The sequence below is a fragment of the Mastomys coucha genome, unplaced genomic scaffold (genome assembly GCF_008632895.1).
Source record: "Mastomys coucha isolate ucsf_1 unplaced genomic scaffold, UCSF_Mcou_1 pScaffold23, whole genome shotgun sequence".
NCBI classification, from domain to species: Eukaryota; Metazoa; Chordata; class Mammalia; order Rodentia; family Muridae; genus Mastomys; species Mastomys coucha.
This window is the reverse complement of record NW_022196906.1, coordinates 65277711-65297786: the sequence shown is the minus strand read 5'-3', so window position 1 is coordinate 65297786 and position 20076 is coordinate 65277711. Positions and strand designations below refer to the sequence as shown.

Sequence of the window (20076 nt, the reverse complement as noted above, 5' to 3'; positions counted from 1 at the left end):
CTATTTCCCCCCCCTTTTTTTTCCTACAGAATTGCTGTAAGCATCAATAGAGTATTAACAGGGCTAAGGACCGCCCGTGCTTCTAGGTAAAAGAACTGGTAAGAAACATTTACAAGAGCCCACAACCTATAACCCACAAGCCAGTTTTCAAACAGTACCTGTGTTTAACACAGATAAGCTCTATGTTGGTTTTTATCATGGCGTTTGTGCAACAGAGCTGAATAAACTTGTAATCCTAGCACTCAGGAGGCTGAGGCAGGTTGGAGCATTGCAGAATACTACAGAAGTCACTAAAGACACTAAGTTTCTTTAGTGTTTATTTAACAACAATATATCCTGCCTTCTGCTGCAATAAGAACACTAACATGAGATCAATAGATCTCTGTAATAGTTAGTGCCTCCCTGAATAGATTAACAAATATCTAGAGATAGGGCAGGAAAGACGGCTCTGCTCTTGAAAGCACTGGCTGTTCTTGCAGAGCACTAGGGTTTGACTCCCAATACCCACACGGCAGCTCACAGTGGTTTGTGACTCTAGTTTCAGGGAATCCAACCCCTTCTTCTGAGCTCCAGAGTATACCAGGCACCCATGTAATACACAGACATACATGCAGGCAAATACTCATACACATAAGATAAACTTGATTTTGTTTCTGGTTTTTAATTTAATTAAAAAAAATAATAACCTAGGGTTGAAGAGATGCCTCAAATGTTAAGAGCACTGACTGCTCTTCCAGAGGTCCTAAGTTCAATTCCCAGCAACCACATGGTGGCTTACAACCATCTGTAATGGGATCAGATGCCCTCTTCTGGTGTGTCTGAAGACAGCTACAGTGTACTCAAATACATAAAATAAATAAATCTTTAAACAAACAAACAAAATAACCTAGAGAACAGCCAAAATGGTATTTCTGGGTGTATCTATGAGACTGCCATGAGAGAGTTATAGATGTGAGTGAGGAAGACAAACACAGGTGAGTATCACCAGCCCACTCTCCTGCATATGCATCTTTCTCCCTTTCTCTCTCTGATGGCCTACCATGAGACTTCTCGTCATCCATAACCACAAGTCAATTCCTCTGATAAACCCTTTACATGCCTAGATCCTCCGGATCCATTTATCTGTTTCTTACTGGTTTTATTTCTCTGGAGAGAACCTGTAAACTCTGTGACTATGCGTGAAAACATTTTTTATTTTCTTTCCTGGCACTGTTTCTGTTTCTCCTATTTAAATCTCTCCCTCATCTACTTATAGCCTTATCTGTTTAACTTACTACACTAACTAGGATTACCACAAACCATGAGAAATGAGAGCATTTTTACTTTTCCTTCAACTTTAGTAAGAATACCTTTCAGTTCATCGCATATTCATAAAATCATGCTAATTCTTTCCTTCCAGATCTATTTTAGAAATCTAGTATTTTAAAATTCACATGAAAAATCTGGCTAGAAGAAACAAAAAAATTGTACATTTTACATGTACAAATGTGAACATTTTACATCTTAAGAAGGAAAATTTAAATCCCAAAACTACCAAGAGCTATTTTATTTAAGTACTTTAGTTGTCGGGTTTTGTTTTGTTTGGTTTGGTTTGGTTGGTTTTTAATGGACACAGTTAGTTTACTATGTATAAAGGGGGAAAAGGACTATCCTGATTAGGTAGAATTTTTATTTAATTAAATACTTAATTGTGACAGGAAAGATGCCTTAGTATATAAAGCTGCCTGCTACCAAGCCTGGTGACTTTAGTTCAATCCCTAGAACCCATGAGGTAGAAAAAGAAAACAAATTCTCAAATGTTGGCCTCTGACCTCCATGCACATCATGGCAGGCTTCCACTCCCACCCCACCCTCACCAATAAATAAATAGATAAATGTAATTTTAAAATAATTTTATAAATTAGCACCTGATTCAAAAATATGTTAAGTAAAATAAATGCTTATGCAAGCTTGCTAACTTTACATAACGGTTACAAAAAGCTTGAGGACAACATCGTAAAGGAAGAAATACTTATTCTGACTGACACACTCAGAGGTTTTATTCTGCCATGGCAGAGAGTGTGACAGAGCAAAGTGGCTCACATCAGTGGCCAGGAAGCAGAAAAAACGCTTCTTTATTATTTCCCTTTTATTCCACCAGGCCTCAACATATCAGGAATTATCACCCCCTTTCACCTAGTTAATCCTCTCCAGACTACTAATGTGAGCCACCAAGGTCAGCCACCACAGTAACTGTACTTATAAACTGAATGTAATGATAATTAAAATTTGTTGAGCACTTGCTATTTACCAGGTTATGTGCTGCTCTGAACTTTTCTATTTGATCCACCAAACAGATCTATTAATTAAAAAAATTATCAAGCAATGTAAAAGAAACTGGTGGTTTAAGAGATATGTAATAAGCCCAAGGGCACAGACAAATCAGGAGCACTATGAAGGAGGTAAGTGAGGTATCAGTGAGGTCATGATAACATATAACAGGTCTACTATCTTCATAAAGCCGGGGAAAATTCATGATGCTGATGTGACTACCAAGAACTGAAATGAAAATCATTAGGTGGCAGCACATGGCCTTCAAGCATAGCATCCACCTTTAAGATACACTTTTTAAAGCTACATACAATGATATACTAAAGAGGAATGAAATTTACTTTTTATAGGTCAAAAATATATGTGTATACCCTTGATTTCCACAGCTGGTAATTGAGACTGGCATGGTTGACTCCACAGGAATGCAAGCCAATCTCCAGCCCTTGCACCACTTACTCAGTCAGACACCACAGAAACAGAACTGCCTGTTTCTACATGCAGAGTTCTACATGCAGTTCAGACTCTGACTGAACTGAGCTTTGTTCTTATACTTCAACAACTGGTCAGGAATTCAAAAGGTAAAGCCAGAACACAGGTTGCCATCAGGTCTCACAGGCACATATTAAACACTCACGCGTCTCTACCTAAACAAAGCATGGCCTCTATGCCTCTCACTTTTGCATCCAGCCCTCCTTGGCAAAGCTCTCTTGGTTTCCCCAGTGCCAATGTGCCAACTCTCTAACTCCAATTCCTTACCATCTACTCTAGTACTAATCCTTGCCACCAGATTCTATCAATCTATAGATGCCTTTGGACTAAAAACATTATCCTTCCTATAATATCAATCTAACCAAGAGAAATCATGACTCAAGCAAAGCAATATCACACTCAAATAGAAATCAAAGGTTCTGTGTTCCTTACAAATCATCTTGTATTCTCCTCATGAAAACTGTTCCCATAAATACCTAAGTATTTCTCAATGTGATTTTCTTCAATCTCTATACTTCTCATACAATACAATCTACTAAAAAGTAAAATTTTACCCTTTAAAACAGTACCAAACCTCTCCACCATCATCCTCAAGACTACCCAAAAGCAAGCAGAGGCACCACAATGACCATTAAAATATTAAAAATGCTACCTTTCTAATGTCATCTTTGTGGTGCTGGGAACTTAACACAGGGACCTCCTGGGTGCTGAGACAAGCACATTACCATTGAGCTGTGCTCCAGCACTTCTGGTGCCAGAAACTCAATCTAAAAGCAATAGGGAAAAAGCTTCCCCAAAATACCAAAAGATGCACATTAATGCCAAAACTTCACCAAGAATGCATGTCTCAGTTCAGAACCTAAGTCTCTGGGGATAGTTCAATTACAGGTACCTGTAACTACCATAACGGTCATAACTTTCTTTACATGCCTAAAAAGAAAGAAATGTGCTGCAAAGAAATTTGAAACTCCAAAAGATGAAAATGTACCAAACACAGCAAGGTTCAAAAGTATCTCAGCAGTCAGCTGAGTGGCAGGCAGAGGCAGGTGAATCTCTGCGAGTTTGAGGCCAGCCTGGTACACAGAGCTAGTTCCAGGACAGCCAGAGCTACACATTAAAACCCTGTCTCAAAAAAAAAAAAAAAAAAAAAAAAAAGTATCTTGACAGTGAAAACCATGACAACTAATTAACCTTTATGGTACTATCCTACCCTTCTACCACCTATCCTTTACACAACAGGGTAACTCTACTCAAGAAAAGTACGAGCATGTTAGCCTTCTAGACTCAAAGTCTTAACTATAGTTTATAAAGCTGAGCTTGATGCTTGTAGGAGACTGCATCCCCCAAACCCATCTCCTGTCCATTCTCATCTCATCCTCCTCCACTTCTCCTTCTATGTGCAGTATCTCTATCTGCCACCTTTTTGTCATCCTGAGTTCTCTGACCACCCAATCTAGTGTACACGCCCATCCCTCACACTCTAATGTGATGTTCTGGTATTCTTTATGAGTTCTAACTAACATGTACTACCCATCACCACCATGAGAATACAGTCACAAGTTAAATAAGCACTTTTCTCACTCATGTATCCTCAGCACCTGGACAGCAGTCAGGTACCGCATATTGGTACACAACTTTAATCTCAGCACTTGAGAGACTGAGACAAGAGGACCTCTAAGTTTGAAGTCAATCTGGTTTACACAGCGAGTGCTAGCCAGCCAAGGATATGTAAGGAAACCCTATCTCCAAAAAAATTAAAATTGATCAATAAATACCAATATAGATAATTAATGAACGAACCTATTCAAATGTTCCATGCAAAGGGAAAGCATATTTTAGAGATTAAGAGCCAGAAACTAATCACTGGAAAACATGTGATCCTATGGAACTAAATAATAGAATTTCAAAAAGCCTGGAATTGGCCAGGCAGTGGTGGCGCACACCTTTAGTCCCAGCACTTAGGATGCAGAGGCAGGTGGATTTCTGAATTCGAGGCCAGCCTGGTCTACAGAGTGAGTTCCAGGACAGCCAGGGCTATACAGAGAAACCCTGTCTCGAAAAAAAAAAAAAAAAAGTCTGGCATTGGCATAAAATTTAATCTTTTATAAACTTCTACATCTACTTGCAAGATAAAGGAGGGGTTACTTACTACTGTAATGGGTGCATTCAGGAAATTTTCATGCAAAATAACCATACAGCATTCACAACTGTCTGAACTACCTACTTCATTATGCCTTAGCTTTCCCATTTGAAAAAATTATGATTTATCAGTACTTATACCTAAAAGTGGCATTGTATGGACTAAATGTATATGTGTTTAAACTGTTGAGAACAGTATACAGCATACACTACCTAAGAATGTAGTAAGTTATTGTTAAAAAAAATAACTGCTAGACATTGTGACAGACACCTATAAACCAGCATAAAGAAGGCTGAGGGAGGAAGATGAGGTTCAAACAATCCTTGGTTATAACTGTCTCAAAACAACAATGTATTTATCCATTTAGGCTACTTTTTTCAACAAACTAATACATGCTTTAAAATGCTTTCAGGGATTGGACTTGGCTCAGCAGTTAAGAGCACTTCCTGCTCTTTCAGAGGATACAAGTTGGATTCCAAGCACCTGCACTACAGCCAATGAGTGTCTGTAAACACCAGTTCTGAGTATTCTGACACTTTCTGGCCTCTATGGCCATCAGATACACAAGTGGACAAAACATATTTCAGTAAAAACACCCATATGCACAAAATAAAATATACTTTCAGATAAAAAGACAGGGTTGTTTTAAAAAAGCAACTTAGCTCTTATAGTAGAAAGTCTAACTCACTTTACCTCTTTAATTAAAAGACCATGTAAAAGTACTTAATGAGCAAAATAAATACACTAGCAAAAACGGTAATCCTGCTCTATTTTAAAGTTGATTACAGTATGGCTGAGGCACAGCTCTGTGGTAAAGTGCTTAGCTAGCATTCCGAAATTTGAAATTTGATCCTGAATACCACTCAAAACGGTAAGGGAGTCAATTTTTTAAAAAGGATAAACATAAATCTTCAGAGTTTTTCCACACACGCACTCTCTCAGAAATTTGGGTATATTTAATAGTGTATATGTTAATCTTTACTTTAGATTCTAAGAATACAAACATTAAAAAGTTACAGTAAATAGCTACTGATCTTGTGGAGCTTTGCTCTAAAATGATAAATAATAAACAAAGCTATAAAGAGTTACTAATGGAAGAAAGGTATAGCAAAATGGTGGCTTAAAAATCCCAAGGAAGGAGCTGGTATTTTTAATATAAGGTAATCTGTATAATTAACATATGAAAAGACTATTGAACTTTTAAACTACATACTTTGAAACCATTAAGACCTTACTGCTTTTTTTTTAAGTTTCCAAAATAAAAATTTTTTTTAAAAGCTAATAATTCAGCCATATACAGAAATATCTATTGCATGTAAAGGACCAGCAGTGTAAAGGCCCTGACACAGGGGCAAATTTGGCAGGAAAATAAATGAACACAAAGGCACTCACAGCTCTTACAGACTTTTGCTTACAATGGTGAATTACTTGACAACTGGAATAGTTTAAATTGATATTAAAATTCATACAATAAAAGTCGTAACTTTAGCCACTACTAAGCATACAATCTGTTACTGGCTGGTTTTGACCATTTTGGGATGATGGCTTGACTGCTAGGCTGAAGAGAGACTGGGTGGGACTGATGCAGGGAGAAGAGTGACTGAACTAAAGATGGCTTTAACTTGAATCAGTAAGGCAGTAGCAGTGAACTGGTGACTGAAATCAGCTACTCAGAAGAACAAGTTCAAAGCTTACCTGGGTTACAGAAAAAATAACTACTAACTACCAGCTAAGAAATGCGTCTTTCAAAAGCTTGCTGTTACTTTAACATGGAATTTGTAGCCCATGATGAAACTTTTCTTCTGGCTTAAACCCTTTAAATATATAAAGTACAATAGGAACAATCTTCTAAAGACTAGGAATAAAACCAAAACCAAAACAGTACAGAGCTAGAGCATCTTTTTTCACTACTTATGCAATACCATGCAGGGCCCAATGAACAACAGGGAAGTTAACAGGAAGGACTCGGAAGATGCCAACCAGAGGCCAGAGGTATACACAGCTCAAAGGCAGAAAACTTGCCTAACATCCACAGTACCTGGAGTTTGATACCCGATACTGAAAAAGAGATAAAAAGGAAAATGTTGCCAGCCCAAACTCCTTTTATCTCCAAACACAGACAACACTACTAAAAGTGTTCCCATGTAGAAATGTTTCCTGATAATAGCAAAATAAACACACGTTTAACCTGGAGTGCAGAGTGAAATGCTCTTATCTGAGGGCAGTGGAAAATGACAGCTTCTGGTGAAGGAAAGTTTCTAGATAACCCAAGTTTTTCCATGTGTCATATATCTTTCCACTTGAACTATTACAATTTCTCTCCATGGCTTAGCATCTTGATTAGGGGAGGCTACAATGATGCAATAACCCTAAGGCTATTTTTCTGCAGCACTGTAACTATATTAAATCACTCCTCTCTACACTTTGTCAAGTAAGTTATCTTTATCTTCTGCTACTTTATTTCATCTACACAGAAAAGCCTATCAACAGTAGTTTGCTTTCTTGCCCTGTTATAGATTTCAGAAATCTGAATTTCTATAAAGTACATAGTAAATGCACATGGTACATAACACTTTAAAGGCCCAGAGGAAATTGTGAACATTCACACAATTAACACACACATACACACACAAATAGGAATGGTAAGATGCACTTCCCACCAAGCCTGAAAAACTGAGTTCAACCACTTAACCCCACAGGATAGACCACTTTCCTAGCATGTGTGAGGAGGCCTTGGGTTCAATCAAAGTACTGCAAAACATGAAAATAAGTAACTAAGTAAACCATGCATGATTGTGCTCACCTCTAATCCTAGCTACTTAGCCTTTAGATGGTGGGTTAATAGTATCACTTTACATTAACAAATTTTTTCTCTATCTATATCCAAACAAAAAAGTTAATAGCACAATCTTAAGAATGGAAAAAAATTAACAAAAATAATTAACATAATAAATCTTCCTACTTATAGAAAACTTAATTACAACATATGAAAGGGTAGATAAAGGACAAACTAAAGCTGGCACATTTCTAATGCCTCAAGAGAATTAGCTGCAATCAAGGTATTTCCAATACTTTTACTTACATTAATTTCAAAATTTGACACTGTAGTTACTCAGTTACTTTTCACTGTTGTGGCCTGGCAGTGAAGTACACCATGGACAGAAGATGTGGTGCAGGAAGGTCAAGCAGCTAGTCACAATTCAGCCATAGTCTGCAAGCAGAGATGAGGTCCTGATGCTCATCAGCATCCTTTCTGGTTTTTTCCCTTTCCCCAGTCCATAGACTGGTAGCACACACATTCAGGTCTTCCCTCCTCAGCTAAACGTCTCTGGAAACACTCTCACAGATATCCCCAGAGTTGTGTCTCCTAAGTGATTCCAAATTCAGTCAAGTTGACAATTAAGGTCAACAATGTGATTTCAAAATCTTTCTTTTCAAACCATCAACTGTGCCTCAAGAAACATCCATGACCAATATTCTTTATGCTACTATATATTCACTCTGATCTTGAAATATTACACAGCACTTGCAAAAGTGCTCTCTGATATAACAAAAATAGCTGTCTAAGAACTATGCTCTATATTTCAGAAATATTGCAAAGTATTTTAATGAACTTAAATACACCACTTCTACACTATGACTTCAAACCGAAACCAGTATCTATTTCTTCACTAGAAACAAGTCAAATCATCTAGAATCAACTATCTACATCTCACAGTTACAAGTAAAACTTCAAGACAACAGGGTATATCTATAACTAAAAGCATATTTCAACACATCCATTTTCAAACAAAAAGCTAGACTCATAAATAAAATAATAAAGATAGCTGGATCAGAAGTGAAGCTAAGTAACCCTTTCATAATTATAAACTAAATCAATCACATGGGGCACAAAATATGAATGACTGAAATCCACTGACTATTCTATTTCTACCATTCACTTACGAAATGAAGTTTTAAAATTCCAAAATGGATGGATGGAGATATATAGAGAGATAGCTGAGATTTTTCATATACTTTCAAATAAATACAACCAGTAAGAGTGAAGCTTTCAACCTACCTACATTATTCTCCCACACAGATGCAAGAAATTCCAGCCACCATTTCACTGCTGCTGTACCTCTATCTTACATTTCGCCCTCAATCCATATCCATGACCTCGCTTTCAACCCATGTCACACTTGGCTGGCAATCACTATTCTGTAGCTTACTCTACACATGAAGCAAAAAAAGTCTTGGATTACTAAGAGATTTGTACTACTACATTGGAAAAAAATTAGATTTTATAGGTCACCAGGAAAATTAAACATCTTGACCAAAATAAAGTTAAAATTTGTAAGTAGAAATGACTAATTTCCTAACCAATCTGTAAATACAAATGACTACCTACCTCCAAGGCTAGCCACAAATGGTTTTGGATCAAAGTACCTAATCCTTATTGGCCACTTGGAATTCTGATAATATACTATATTAATTGGAAGGTATACTCTCTAATGTACTGCAAGAATATTCCACTTTAACAAAAGTCATCATGACATTTAGCTTTATATAATGAAGCTATTTCCATAACACTGTAGACAGACAGCAATTCAAAGCCTGTTTCACTAGACTACAATCTTGCTTAATGAAAATGCCTATGTAACATGAACTCACAAATCCACTCCACTCACTAAACAATGTGTTCTGTGGGCTTTTTAAACTTCATTTAATTGTGCAGATGATGTGTGCATGTACATAGAGTGTGAGAATGCAGGCACACATTAATATGCCATGGCAGATAGCAGAGAACAACTTTTAGGGAGTTGGTTACCTCCTTTCACGGTGGATCCAGGACACAGCTTATCAGGCTTTTTTTTTTTTTTAAACCTGCTGAGCCATTTCACCAGCACTAATTCTGCAATTTTAATAAAACATTTATTATAAATCTTGATGTGAACTAGGCTTTGTGTTAGGTCCTAAAACATATAAACTACGAATAAAGTCAGGAATGAGTAGTAGATAGCTTAGTTGATAAAGTATTCGCCACATTAACATGAGAACCCCAGAACACATGTAAAAAGCTTGCAAGCTTAATGCTGGGGAGGCAGAGACAAGCAAATCCCTATGACTCACTCTTGGACAACCAGCCTAGTCCACTCAGTAAACCCCAAACCCCAGTGAGGTCTTATACATACATACATACATACATACATACATACATACACACACACACACACACACACACACACACACACACACACACTCATGCACACTCCAAACCTAGATTTTACATATGACAGAAAACACTCAATAGTTATCTCAATGTGGCTTATTTGCTTAACATGACAACCTCCAGTCCTACCCATTTTCCTGCAAATTTGGTTATTCTTTACAGCTGAATTAAACTGCATTGTATATAAATAATACATTCCTTTATCCATCTGTTGATGGTCTTCTAGGTTGATATATGCTATTATTCCAAAAACTCAGTCAAAAGTTCAAGTGTTTATGTGACTATGTGTCTCTAATCATCATTAATGTAAGCAACGACATGGAAAGATATTTGTGGAACAATAGTTCCACAAATAGTATACAGCCATTTGCCTAAAATCTAAAGATAATCCTGTTCTCATCATCTTGTTTCTGAAATAGAAATTTCATAATCCGCATCTAATAGAGTACCAGACCAATAGAGTACCAGACATACTCTAAAATCCTAGAGGCTAATTCCAACAACATAAATTAGTAACAAAAATGGAGGCTAAAAAGATAGTTCAGAGATGGGTTAGTAGTTTAAAGTACAAGCTGGGTTAGTTCCTAGTACCTACCAGATGGCTCACATCCATCTATAACTCCAGTCCCAGGAGATCTGATACCCTCTTTTGGCCTTCACAGGCACCAGATATGCACATGGTGCATATACATACATGCAGGCAAAACATTCATACACATAAAATAAAATCACTTTGTAAAAATGTGTTCATCTATCTTCAAACTAATCACTCCCCTCTGTTCCAAATTTATAGACTCCTACCATCTCTCTAAACAATACTTCCCAAATCACCAGCCACAGAGAACTGAAGAGCAATGCAAACTCTTAAGCAGTCCCCAGGAAGAGCATGATAGTATTAAACCCCAGACTGTGATACCCATCCCCACCTTCTATCTAGAATCAAAATCTCAAGACAATTTCAACTTCAACTTTAGATTCTGAAAATTTACAGAGCCACTCTCCACTGTCTAAAAAAAAATAGCTCATAAGATCTCATTTCAACAGTAAGCCCTTAGTACATTTTGTTAGCCTAACACTAAACATTTGCCAAGTTTTACCAGTGCTTTTCCATGTGTATATTGCATGTATGTGTGTGTGTGTGTGTGTATGTGCACACGCACATATATGAGTGGGAAGGAGACAAGTTATGTTGTGACTGTCACAGGACAACTTAAGGAATTAGCTCACTCCTCTACCATGTAAGTCCCAGGGATCAAACTCAGGTTGTTTAGTGGCAGTGCCTTTACCTGCTGAGACAGCTTGACAGCCTTCACTACTTTTAAAATCTTTTTTTCTACAAGAACTACTCTAATCTGAGACTAAGCCACACAATTCACCAAACAGCTAGCTTATTCCTTATTGTATCACATCCCAATCATTCAATATGGAGACCAACTGCATTTCATAATATACCACCTCCTAGTAATGGCCCAGAATATGAATAATGCCAAGTCCAAGTACTTATGATCCAGTTAGCATCTCTCCTTACTGCCATTTAAAACTCAAAGATCAGATTATTTTCCCCAACTAGTGTTTGAAATGGTAAATTCACAATTTGCATATAACCAGATGTACCAGGCAATCTAGAACCAAAGAAATTAATTCCAACATGTTAAATTAACAAACAAAACCAACTGTGTCTCCTCAAACCTAATTTCTAAATCTACATGCATCATCATTCTTTACCTCACAAACTGTGACAGCTAGCTAGGTGACATTTTCACCAAATTTCACTTCACTTGTAACTACAATACATAATTGGAACTGCATGCTTACATTCTGACATTTCCTCCACTCTGACAAATGTAGTATTTTTTACTTTTCTTCTCACTCAAACTATGGCATCAAAACTCCAACCAATTAAAGATACCCAACAATCCCTGGTTCTCATTAGACATCTTGCTCATTATTTAGCTAGAACTGTAGTAGGCTCAGGATAGATTCTTTCTATAGCAAAGGGAGAGCACATTATTTAGAACTGTTCTCATATGCATTTCTGCAATCTACCTAGACCAGAACTATGCCCACAAGTACTTATTCAAGGCAGTCTCACTGTTGGAGAATAACTAGAGATCCAACTGGTAGAAATTATTGCAGTTTTTCTACTCTCATTGACATTGCTTCATTATCCCTAATGTAAAAATTAACAATCAGGGGATGGTGACAGAGGATGGGGAAATAGCTCTGTGAGGAAGAGTGCTAGAGCAAACATTGAGACCTAAACTTAAATGCCCAGCAGACAGATACAAATCTGAGGACTGATGTCCATACCTGTAATTCCTCTAATAATGAGTACAGACAGGCTCCTGGAGTACAAATCCAGGAGCTCTCTGGCCAGCCAGCTTAGCTAAAAAAGCAAACTTCTACTTCGGTGAGAGACCCTATTCTAGGGAATAAGGTGGAACATGATACAAGAAGGCACCTGAGATACTTCTCTGGGCTCTTCAAAGTGCTTACACAAACATAATTACATGCATACATCACATATATTAAATAAATAAATAAATAACCTTTTTAAAAACACTGAAATCTTGTTAGTTAGAATTACCACTGCTAGGTTATTTTTCAGAGCAAGCCAACTCTGTACATGTATGGTCTGAGTACAACTTACAGGAGTCAGTTCTTTCATTCTATTGTATGTATTCTGGGGATCTGGTTCAAGTTCTCAGACTCGATGGCAGGCACTTTTATCCATCTGAACCATCTTGATGGACCCAAGCCAACTTTTCAGAATTTCATGGGAGAAATATTAGCAAGTGTTAAATAAATTAACTCTTCCTTAAACAACAACAAAATTTTAAACAATCTTAAGGCTCTACCCAACCTTGTTATATGGAATTGCCTATGTGAAAAAACAGACTAAATACAAATCATTTCCTGCTATTTGAGTCTCTGCCTCTGTGATACTGAGCTTGGGGCTCCAACTTGAAAACACCATATACTTCTCTATCTATAGGCTTTCCTACTTTACAGTTAATCTCCCCAATTAATAGGCACATGGCCTATCACTGAAAGGCATCAGTTGAGATGACCAATAAGTACCTGTGCCCTGCTCTCCAACAGTCTCCATACATGCAAACTATATTATTGGTATTCACACAGATTTATTTTAAGCTAGACCATTGCAAAAATACATGCCCCCATAATAGCTTATACCTGTAAATCCCACAGCTACAGTCCCAAGAGCTTACTTGAGTCTAGGAGTTTTTAAGCCATCTTGGACAACTTAGTGATTATGCCCTGCCTGTATCAACAAGAAGAAAAAACAAAACCCCCACAACATCAGCTAACATTATAATTAAAACACAGAACTGTGGATGCATCTCAGTGGTAGAGCATTAATAATGATCTAGTTTAGTCTCCATCACCAAAGAGAGAAAAAGAGTTCAGGTGGGGAGTTCACTTTACCTGGGCCTACTATAATCCTAGCTACTCAAACTATTGAAAAAGAAAGATTACAAGGCTTCTCTGGTCTACAGAGTTCAAGGCCACACTGGTCAACTTAGTGAGACCTTGTCTCAAAATAAATCATAAAGAAGGGCAGTGAAAGGCTAACAACCTGAGTTTAGTTCCCAGAACCCACAAAGTAGAAGAACTTCCAAAATGTTCCCTGACCTGCATAAGTATGCTGTGGCATGTGCATGCAAATAAGTATGTGTACATGTACACACAAAGTACGTAGATAATTTTTTAACGCTCAAATATTAAAAAGGGGTTGGGACAGAAGTCTCAGTATAAGAATGCTTTCCTAGCAGGGGCAAGGTGTTAACCATTCAGACTCAGGGCATGATCTATCTATAACTAAACAAACGAGCATAGTCTTTGCTAAGCCTTCCAGGTTATTCATGGGTTTTCTTTCCATTCTACCCTTCTCACTTTAACTAGCATATTAGTACCTTATCTCAATAGGTCAGAAACTAACAAAGTGACCTCAGCAGTAAACTCTACAAAGCCAAACATATATTTAAAAGATAAAACTTCCAAAGGTCATCTACTTTATCCCACAGAAGAATCAGAACTTCCACTTTACAGGCAAGTGTTAAGTATGTTTATTTAGTTTTCTCACAGGGAGGAGAAGTTAGAAACTAATTTAAGTTGACAACCTAGCTAATTTTTACCTGGCATACAACTGTAATACTAACACTCCAGAGGCAGAGAGAGGAGCAGTAAGAACGCCAGGCCAACACAAACTATGTGGTGATTCAAGGCCAGCATGGCCTTCATGGTAAGATCATGCCTTGACTCCCACTCCCCACTCCCTAAAAATAACATTCTCAAATTTCAAAAGAAAACCAGAAAACCTAAATGCATTATCTATCTAAAAAAGAACTATTATCTAGAGGCTAAAGAGATGGCCTAGTGATTCAGAGCACTGGCTGTTCTTCCAGAGAATTCAGGTTTGATTCCCAGTACCAACGTGATAGTTCACAACCATCTGTAATTCCAGTTCTAGAGGAATCTACCAAGCACACAAGGTACACACACATGCAAGCAAAACACCCATACACATAAATCTTTTAAAAAAAAAAAAAAATGGACTGGAGAGACGGCTCTGTGGTTAAAGCACTGACTGCTCTTCCAGAGGTCCTGAGCTCAAATCCCAGCAACCACAAGGTGGCTCACAACCATCTGTAATGAGATCTGATGCCCTCTTCTGGTGCATCTGAAAACAGCTACAGTGTACTCATATATACATAAAATAAGTAAAATCTTAAAAAGAGAGAGATTGTTTCAACTTTTAAAAAAGGCAGAAAGTTGCTGGGTTCTTTGTTTGTATTCTTTGAGACAAGGTCTCATTATGTAGCTCTGGCTCTCCTGGAACTCATTATGTAGACCAGCCTGGCCTCAGACTCCACCTGACTCTGCCTCCTGAGTGCTGGGATTAAAGACATATGCCACCACAGCCAGAAGAAAGTTTTTATATAGTCTGACATGGTAGAGTTCACTTGTAATACCAACACTAGGTAAACTGAGGCAGGAGACTATAAATTTGAGAACAGTGTGGGCCACACACTAAGACCCTGTTTTGAAAAGAAAAAAGAAAAAACAAAACTTAAAGATAGGTATGGAGGTATATAGAGAGAAGTGGGTTAAAAATGTTAACCTTTGAGATTTCTCTTGTTTGAGGTTAAGTCAGGCCTATTGGGATTACAGTCCTGTAATCCCAGCTATTCAGAAGGATACCAAGCTCCAGGCCAGCCTAGGACTTAGTAAGGAAGCCCTGTCTAAAACAAAAAAGTTTGGGGGCAGGGGAGACTAGAAATGTAGTTCAGTAGTAGAGTACTTGCCCAGAATTTGGGAGACCTCAGATCTAATCTCCACTATCCAAAATAAAACAAAAACTACTGCCTTATATTTGGATATTTCACCACTTAGCAGATATTAGAAAAATTATCCCTTTAAGCTTACATTTAATTTTCATACATGTTTAAAGGAGAAACTCCTAAACACTATTAGATCAATGATGAACATTAGAGAAATGTCCTTTGCCCTTCTCTAGCCAACCCCTTAGGTTAATGTCGTTAGGTAAAAAAGATCCAATAATATACAATATGTGAAGGTCTGGAACAAGTTTTTAAAAGCACATCAGAAACAAAGGAGTGCCTGCCATGCCCAGTCCCCTCAACCCTGCCAACAGAGGTCCTGTACACTGACACAAGAGATACTGCTAATGCTGGGGATAACTTGAAATTGGCCTTGTTTAGGTGACAGAGCGTACTGGAATCTCAAACTCTATTTGAAAAGATAAAAAGTCAAATTTCCTTTGAGTCAAAGACAAAAAGACCTTATCTCCCCACACTCCTACTTGCTGGCAGAAGTGGAAAACAAACTGAACGAACGGTTAAATCTTAAACCTTGATATTTTAAATTCTTTGGGCTAAGTATCCAAAAAGTTTGTTTCTGTAGAATGTGTATCATACAAAGCATTTACACCAGATTTTTAAATTAAAACACAAACATGCACACACACACAACATACCAAGCAAGATTCATTACATGGATGACTTCTTTAAGCCAAACATTACAGGATTAATTTGTTGCTATAACTAATACCTTCTGAGTTCTTAAGCACACAAAATAATTTTTCTTTTCCTTTTTTTGGGGGGAGGGGGTGGGGTGGCTCAAGACAGTTTCTGGAACTCACTCTGTAGCCCAGGCTAGCCTTGAACTCAATGATCTGTCTGCCTCTGCCTCCCAAGTGCTGTGATCAAAGGTATGTTTTCCCACTGCCCATAAAATAATTTTTCAAAAGAAAGACCTTAACTTTCACATTTTCTATGCTTAAAAGTAACAGCCCTGCATAAAGGCCTTCACCTACAGTCCCAGCTACTAGGAAGGCAGGAGTTAGAGCTAGAAACATAATCAGTCTGCATCTCAAACAAAACAAAACAAAACAACAACAACAAAAAAAAAACACATAAAAATTGTTTGGCTAATCAGGATAGTGCCAGTAAGTTCCTAACATGTCTCCAAATAACTTTTTTTTTTATTATTGTGTGTAGTATACATGTGTGAGTAAGGGCACAAGGAACCATGGCATGTATGTGAAGGTCAAAAGACAATTTTCAGGAGTTGATTCTCTCCTTCAACCAAGGGATAGGGAATAGAATTCAGATAGTCAGGCTTTCAAAGCAAGTGCTCCCACCTACTGAGCCATTTTGCTAGGTGACAAATAACTTTTTAGAAGCATTTTGTACATATATTTGAATACTTCCATACAGACACTTCATAAACTCTAAAACTATCATGATATCTTTCTACAAATACAACACTGGGCAAGACACCCACTAATATAGAAGGGAAAACTAGGAAAGTTTGTTTTAGTGTTTAAGCATTTTATTGCCTCCTTCCAGTTTCCACCCCTTACATTATGTACCCTAAGAAAAACATTCACACATAACAGTGATTAACAAACAAGCAAGATGAAAGCAACCCACAGAGTATAGTTTCACCTGAACATGGTTTATACCTTAAAGTTCTCTGTACTTCTATAACCTATCCAAACATTCAACTTTCCAATGCACTAAAACCAATAACTACTTTGTCGGCACAGTAGTCGACAAAGCATTACAAAAATGTATAAACTTAGCTATATGTGGCTCAGATCAGATTTAAAAAAAAAAAAAAACCAGCATATAGTATAGTAAGTTACAAATAAACATAGGAGGATTTTTTTGTCCTTAAACAGAGAAGTTGAATCCAAAATCTTGCATGGCCTTGCTAGGCAATTGCCACTGGGCTACATTCCACAGCCCCAAATATAAATATACCTACATACTCAAGTATTATAAACTTGACATAATACTTAAGTGAAAACTTTTATTTTTTTAAAAAAAGTTTTTAACAGAAGGACAACAAAAATTGGCCTTTGAATCATTACTTAGTGCAGAAAGAGATTCGAAAGATCTGAATAAAAATCTTCACCCACAATGATTATGCTCTTAATTTACTTTTTTCCCCAAACAACAAGCTACATTGGTTTTAGTTTCCCTTAATAAAAGGCATTTTATATCACTACTTATCAAAGTGTATCATGTTTAACTTAGTTTTTATTACCTCATAGAGAACAGTGTCTAATTCCTGACCATAAGCACAAAAAGTGAAAACAAAACAGCCAGCCAGGGCTATAAGCCATGTTACCGAAATACAAATGTTAAATAAAGAGGCTCTTTACAAACGGTCTGCAATCCGGTTCTTTAAAAAAAAAAAAAAAAAAAAAAAAGTCATCTATTAGTGGCTGTCATCTAAAATGTGTACTTAATAAATGAATAGTACGCACGACAACAGAAACTGAGTATACAAAACCAACTTCAGAGTAAGCAAAAAGCCAGACAAAAATAGGCTGGGCCCTGCAGTTTAAGTCAATGAGACAAAGGGATGAACACAAGACAATACACTACAGAAAACACTAGGATATTTCCGAAAGTATCAAATTAGGCTGTTGACAACCATCCAAAGTACCCTTGGAAGTTTTGGGGGGTTGTTTTTGTTTTGTTTCCAAATCAATGCTTTTAAGCTAAGCTCTATCCAGACACTTGGGCGGCAAATCAGCTTACCTAAGGTAAAGCACTTTCTCATAGGAACCAAAATAATCATGCAACCTGCCTAGGAAACACTGGGAATGAAACACTGCAGTCTCTCAAACCGAAGCATCGGGAAACTTTAAGCAACTGTGAACTCCAGTTGGCAGGGGGAGGGAGCACAGCCCTGACAATCCTCTCTGACTACGCGGTACGTCTGCTCCACCTGAGAGTTTAAGAAAACTCTGCAAGTTGGTTCGCCGGGAAGGGTCGGTCTTGCTTCTCTAAGGGACTCAAATCAAAAAGACAGACGGGTCGAAGAGCATCCTAAAACGGCTCGCCCTTCTCCTTAGTCAACTAAAGTCTTGCCCCAGGGAGACAGAAGACGGACAGACACACAGACAGACAACCTCCGGCACGATGGCTACAAACACTACGAGAAGAGCACGATGCGGAGGGAAGGCGCTCGGGTGGGACACGCACACCGGCGCCCGACACCCGGCCCGGGTCCGCTCCAGGATCGCCCGCTCGCTCGCTTGCAGAACAATGCTCGCGCCGCGCTGCCAACCTCGCAAGTTGCTGCGAGTCTGCGCGGTCCCGGGGCTGGGACCCGGGCAGGGCTGAGGTGGCTGCGGAGCGCGCGAGGGCGGCCGGCCTGGGCTCCGTGGCTCCCGGCAAAGCTGCTGGAGAAGCCGGGCAGGCAGGGCCGCCGGGCCGTGGGGGCGGGGAAGGCCAGGCCCGGGGCTCCGCAGCCTGCCCGGGCCGCTGCCGGCGGGAGCGCGGTCGGGGCGCGCGAGGGACAATAGCGCCCCGGCGGGGAGCGCCGCTCGGGGTCGGCTGAGGCGAGCGGAGAGAGCTGACAGAAGCTGAGGAGAGACCCTGACACGCGCGCGGCGCGGCCCGGCTCCGCGACGCTGCGCTCGGCCCGAACGCCGCTCCGCCGCCGCCCGGGGTCGTGTCTCACCTTCCAGCCCCGCCGCCCAGGAGAGGAGCAGAATTAACACTGTCGGCAACACCATCTTCCGCGGCCGCCGCCTCCTCACGGGTTAACCGCGGTGCATCGATCCTGAGGGAGCCGCGACCGGCGCTGGGTCCCCGACGAGCCTCCCCGGCAGTGGCACCGGCGAAGCGCCTCCCTCTCGCTCCACTTCAGGGGCCCAGCCGCGCGCCCCACTCCGCCAAAACAGGGCCCTCCCTCCCCCTCAGCCTCTTCCTTCCTCCCTTCCCCGCTTCCCTGCCCTCGCTCTTCGCCTGGTCTCAGCCCCTTCCCTGAGCCGCGGCCCTCCGCCTCCTTTCTCGCCACGTGACGCGACGGCACCCAATGCACTCGCGAGGCCGCACCTCTGCCTCCCGCCCCGCCCGGCTCCCCCGAAGCGCCCCGGGATGATGCGCATGCGTGCCGAGGCGAGCTCCCGGGCCGCTAGGCCCCGCCGCTGCTTCCTGTCCGCTGCCCGAGAGCTGGGATTGGCCCTGGGGGCGGGGCCACTAGAGGCTCCGCCCACCGCCCCGGGCGGGAGCGCTCTTTTCCCTGTGAAAATGCTACCTGGTTCTTCCAGCTGTTAAGGACTTGTCGCTGGGGCTCACACCCTACCCCGAAGCTGTCAGGAAGGGCTTTTGGCTTCTTCGCCTCCGGAAAAACGAGAGGTTTTCCTTGCGTCTCCGTCTGCCTCTCTTGAAGCTCTGCGGCTGCCAAGTAAACAAAAGTAGTCCCAGCAAGCCCTGATTTTAGCCGCGATATACACACACAGCTCTGATGGGGACATAGAAGGAAAGATCCAACAGGAAGAAAAAGATACCCGAAGGGATAGTTTCCTGAACCACTAACAAATGTATGTCACCTACTAGGCCTTAGCCATGATAAAAAA

The 20076-nt window shown here is 39.8% G+C and overlaps 1 protein-coding gene across 1 annotated transcript in view; it reads right to left on the bottom strand.

Annotated features, from left to right (window-relative positions):
• Adam10 (ADAM metallopeptidase domain 10) overlaps nt 1-19570 on the bottom strand; it is a 120047-nt gene extending 100477 nt beyond the window's left edge. The window contains exon 1 of the mRNA XM_031345994.1: nt 19176-19570. Coding sequence (XP_031201854.1) covers nt 19176-19230 — 55 coding nt within the window. The 5' untranslated portion in view covers nt 19231-19570. The remainder of the gene's footprint in view (nt 1-19175) is intronic.
• Nucleotides 19571-20076: the final 506 nt, after the last annotated feature.